The following is a 4,966-nucleotide window of genomic DNA, read 5'->3' as shown; positions in this document are numbered from 1 at the left end:
CTGTCATTACTCTTGCTAATCATAATGCTACATTGTACAACATAGGAGGCTTTTCAAAAAAACTTTGAAAAATAAATTAGTAGTCAAACCGTTGGTTTAGAGATTGAGATTAAACAGGGTGCCTACAAAAATATACTTGCATTAAAAAGGATTGACGTGGAGTCTCCTTTTTGTCCTACTTGCGACGATCATAGATTCATAGTGAGAAAGTTGAGCATTTTTGTATCATTGCCTCCTTATCTCTTCTATTTGGAATCAACTAGCACATTGCTAATTTTTAATGAAATTTAGTCGTTCCAAAAAGACCGTTTTACACATATTTTCTTATTCATTTACATAACAAGATAAACCAATTATTAATTATAGTACATAATAGAGTATTGATATGAATCCTACTATAATGCTGTCATGGAATAAACATTGGTTCTAACTTCCAAACCCTACAACCACACGAAACGACCATGAATGATGAAACGTATAAGTATAAAACAAGGGAGAATACCAAAACTCAGGAAGATGCAAGATATGCACTACTATTACAAGAACAAAATTCATATCGTATTACGATTACAATATTGGATATATTCATGTCATCTTGACATAATATGGATAACGAACGACATCAAAACTATATTTAACATACAAACACCAACCTCGACAATATAATGGTATTCAAGATCTATACATCTAAAGATTATACACAAAAAAATTTCTAAAGAATACAGCAAACAATTCTACGCTTCACAAATGTTAAAAAAAAATATCACTCAGATTCAAATTTTGAACATGGCGTTTTGGTTTCAGATTTCTGGAAGTGGGACAACTGCTTCAAAAGCTTCAACAAGCATGGAGACTCTCTTTTTTCGAGCAGGAGTCAGTTTAGTGACAATATGTTGAACTGCATAATCAAGCATCCATTGCTCGGCTTTCTTCCTCTCGTCCATCATTTGACGCCTTAAATCAACCTTTTCCTTTTCAGGATCACTAATCGTCACTTCTCTTTGTAGGGTTTGCGGTTGAAGCTTTCTAAACCCTTCTAATGCCTTAATCGATCGTTTCAGCAAAATTAATTTCTTCAATTTGCTCCAGTTCTTCGACTTCTGGTTCTGTAATCTGCTCGCAATTGTTGACATTCCACTATCGATTGTCGGTTTCTTGTTTTCATCTAGAGCGGAGTTGTGCTCCATTTTTTCCGGTTCACCCACTTTCTTGTCGGAGAGTTCTTGATCGGAGACTTGGGAGGAAGGAGTGTCGGGAATGTCGGGAAGAAGGATTTCATCCACGGATTCTCGTACGAGCTTAACTGCATCACTCTGTGTGAACGCAAGTCTGTAATTTCTTTCCGTTTGATCTTCAACTTCTTGCAGATTTTTCTCTTCGCTGTTCGTCGATTCATCTCCATCAAGAAGAAGGTCTGATCCAATTTTAGTAGCGATATCAGTTACGACGTGTTGGTAAATCATGTGCCACATTTTAATGCGTTTCTCTGTCTCCAAATCGGAAATCGATTCGCTTTTCTTCTCGGAAAACGAACCCAATACCACGTTTGGCGATGGATTAATTTCAAAATCGGTGTTTGAATCAACACGCGTCAATTCACGATTCAACCCTTGTTCTTGGTTATCATCCTGAGCAGGAGCCACCGTTTCAAAAGCTTTAACAAGCAAAGCGACTTTCCGCTTCTGGGTCGGAGCAAGTTCACCGACGACCTTTTGAAGCGCGTAATCGAGCATCCATTCATCGGAGTTTTTCTTATCACCGGTCGTCTGACGTCGGAGTGAAACCGTTTCTTGTTCCGGTTGCGGCGGCAACGGGAGATGCGTCGGCTTTTTCGGGTTAAATTTCTTCACTTTTTCTAGTTCTTTAACAAATTTCCTCAGAAGGAACACTTTCTTCAATCGACTCCAGCTCTTCGGTGCTTGTTTTTCAACTTTCGGTTCTTCAAGCTTCTCTGTGACTGTTCCCGTTTGTTCTTCCACTACTGGCGCCGGAGATTCCTCTTTTTGATTCTTTTCCGGCGCCGGAGATTCCTCCTTTTGATTCTTTTCCGGTAGATCTTGTTCTGGTATAACTTCACTAGTAGTGGATTGTTCATCTTGAACTTCTGGAAGAAGAATCTTCTCGATTGCATCTCGTACAAGTTTGATCGCAAACATCTTTCTAATCTCGGTTTCTTGATTCGCAACATCATCAAAATCTGAGAAAATCACATTAAAATGAGAATCTTTTTACAATTCTTCACGCTTAACCTAAATGAAAGAAAGAACAAAAATATAAACCTTTCGTTAAGATATTTGGTTTCTTTTCATCATTATCATCTACTTGTTGAACTATGTTGTCCCCTGATTCAGCTTCAAGACCCGATACCATATGCCTATGAATCATATGCCACATGTTCATTTGATTCGCTTTCTTTAAAGCTGGTTTCTTTTCAAGAACACTCTTCGACCCATTTAAATTCCCATCATTCTTCTCCTTCAAATCACTGAAATTTTCATTATCTAAAATGGGTTTTTCATTCTTTTTCTCATGCAAGCTGTTGACCCCAAACAAGATATCAGCCATCTCAGAATCATCATGACCATGGTTTTCAACAGGGTCGGATCTTGTTTTTGCATAGAATTCAATAGAGAAATCACCATCATTCTTGACTTCAGACACCCGTTTGGTTGCTTTTGCTTTAGCTTTAGCTTCTCGTTTCTTGCTCGTTTTTTTATCGGTTGATTGGGTTTCACTTTCAGCCTTTTTAAGGGTATTTTGGTCATTTGTGGTGCGGCGTTTGAGGTACGCAAAGCGGGTGGGTGGCGGCTCGTGGTGGTGATGGTGGCCATGGAGAGAACAATGTTGGTATGGACAAAACTTTGCTACTGGAAGTACTTCTTCGGGTTCTGATGGGCTAGTTTGATGCTTAAGCTGTTCAGGGAACTTTGAATCTTTGAGAATCGATGAAAATGTAGCTTTTGGAAAATGGAATTCTTCAGAAATTTCTGAATGAGTGTCAGTTGATGACTTATTTGATTTGAGACTAGACTTGTTCTTGCTTTTGCTTCTGAAGATCTTGACTGATCTCAAACTACCTGTCCTTGTGAACTTTGGTGTTGATTTCTACATAGAAAAAAATAGAAAGAAATGTTTGATTATTAAGTTGTTCTTTATGTATTAAGTTAAAAAGAAACACTTACTTGAACATAATTAGATGATTCATCGGATACTTCAACAGAAGAATGATCTGGTGGTGTGATCGAACCATCATCCGACAATTTGATTGAAGATTGACTGAGCCTCGATTGTGATCTCCTCCTTGATGATATGAAGCTCCCATAAGTTCCGAGTTTCTTTGAATTTGACTTTTTAAGTATTTTCTTTGTTGTTGTTCCTCCTTTGACATTACTACTCTCTTGATCGAGTGAAGATGTTGCACTAGATATAGAGTCTTGCATTGATGATGAAACCGAAGTGGATTCCGAATCACTATCTCCCTGTTAAATACAAATCATGTAAAAACTTAATGAATTCTCCATTTATGTTCTTCCCAATTTGTAGATCGTATAAGTGGTGATTGAACACATAAACTATGCATCGATTAATACCCATCTCAGAACATGATAGAACAAGTCAACAAGAACGTGTTTGACTTCAATTTAATGCTATAAATCTCTCCTCTAATGGATTTTTTTTTATAATTCAACAAAACGAGGTTCAAACCCAGTGAGAAAATCGGAGGTTCAAATGATTTGATTATGGAAAAAGAAACAAAGAATCTGAATTAACGGGAATTGCTAACCTGGGTCAAAGATGATTCGGGCGAAGGGCAGTCCGATAGGGGTTTCTTCTTTTCCCCCATTTCTCGAGTCAAAGATGATTCAATCGCCAGTTTTGAGCCACTAATCGTTTGGATCTTCAACACCCAGATGGAAAATTTTCAATATTTATGCAAAACTTTCGAATCACTTGAATCAATTCATGAATTGAGGACATATGAAAAGGGTTTTAAGGTAGGCATGATGTAGGTGATATAAGCGGTGTTTTTCTTGAGACAAGATTATGATTTGGTGCTGGCAAGCAAATGATTTAGTGGCGGTGATAGCTGGTTTGATTGGCTTTCGTGTTGTAGATTGACGAATTTATGACTTTTGCATGTGGGGAGACTTCGAATTGGGTGATCTTGACTTGGCCCTTCTTTGACTTGGACAAGAAAGCTTGAATGATTTCACACGTAATGATGCAAGATGGAATTGTTAAAAGTTAAAGTGTGTCTCTTTTTATATTCTATATATGTATTTTGATAGGAATAGGTCAACTGGTACTTCAGTAAAGCTCTAATTGATAGCAAATTTTAGCTTTTGATTTCCTAGTCTTAAACAGATGTGAGAACGTGTAGACATTGGTCGACCGTCAGTGGGGGTGAAGCTTCTTGGGGGAGCTGTTAGTAGAGATGTGAGTTTTATTAGCGGGTTAGCCATGAAGAGGGCTGCCAAGGCTGTGGATTTGATGCGCCTTCTACCACAGTTACATGACCCCCAAAGTGAGCTTCTTTTGCTTCGATCGTGCATGGGCATTGCCAAACTTTTCTTTGATCGGAGAACGTGCCAACCCGTTCACATGGAAGAGGCTGCTCTGTGTTTTGATAAAGGGTTATGTGAGTCGATTGAAGATATTGTGGTTTGTGGGGGCCCGTTCTTTGGGGACCTTCAATGGCGACTGGCTTCGTTACCAATTAAATTTGGTGGTTTGGGGCTGTATTCAGCAGTAGAGGCTTCCTCATATACTTTTGTTGCCTCACGGGCTCAATCGTGGGTGTTACAAGACCACATCTTACGAAAGGCATATGTGGTATGGATTCAGATTATGTTTGTGCTTTGGCCTGTCTTCATGATACGATTCTGGGCTTTGACTTTAGCGGTTTCACTAATAAGGACACCGCCCCTCCAAAAGCCCAACATTTATTGGCGAGTGCCTTTTTTAG

At 38.6% G+C, this 4,966-nt stretch overlaps 1 protein-coding gene across 1 annotated transcript; it reads right to left on the bottom strand.

Annotated features, from left to right (window-relative positions):
• Window positions 1–536: 536 nt before the first annotated feature.
• Window positions 537–4,144, bottom strand: LOC145048017 (uncharacterized). Its single transcript, XM_078996394.1, has 4 exons — window positions 3,785–4,144; window positions 3,183–3,479; window positions 2,280–3,105; window positions 537–2,197 (listed from the first exon to the last, which is right to left on the bottom strand). Exons 1-4 carry the CDS (start codon window positions 3,842–3,844, stop codon window positions 801–803), a joined length of 2,580 nt encoding a protein of 859 aa, XP_078852520.1. The 5' UTR covers window positions 3,845–4,144; the 3' UTR covers window positions 537–800.
• Window positions 4,145–4,966: the final 822 nt, after the last annotated feature.

The sequence above is a fragment of the Lactuca saligna genome, chromosome 5 (assembly GCF_052625555.1).
Source record: "Lactuca saligna cultivar CGN05327 chromosome 5, ASM5262555v1, whole genome shotgun sequence".
Lineage (NCBI taxonomy): Eukaryota > Viridiplantae > Streptophyta > Magnoliopsida > Asterales > Asteraceae > Lactuca > Lactuca saligna.
The sequence above is the reverse complement of the archived record's forward strand: the minus strand, read 5'-3'. Positions and strand labels throughout refer to the sequence as shown.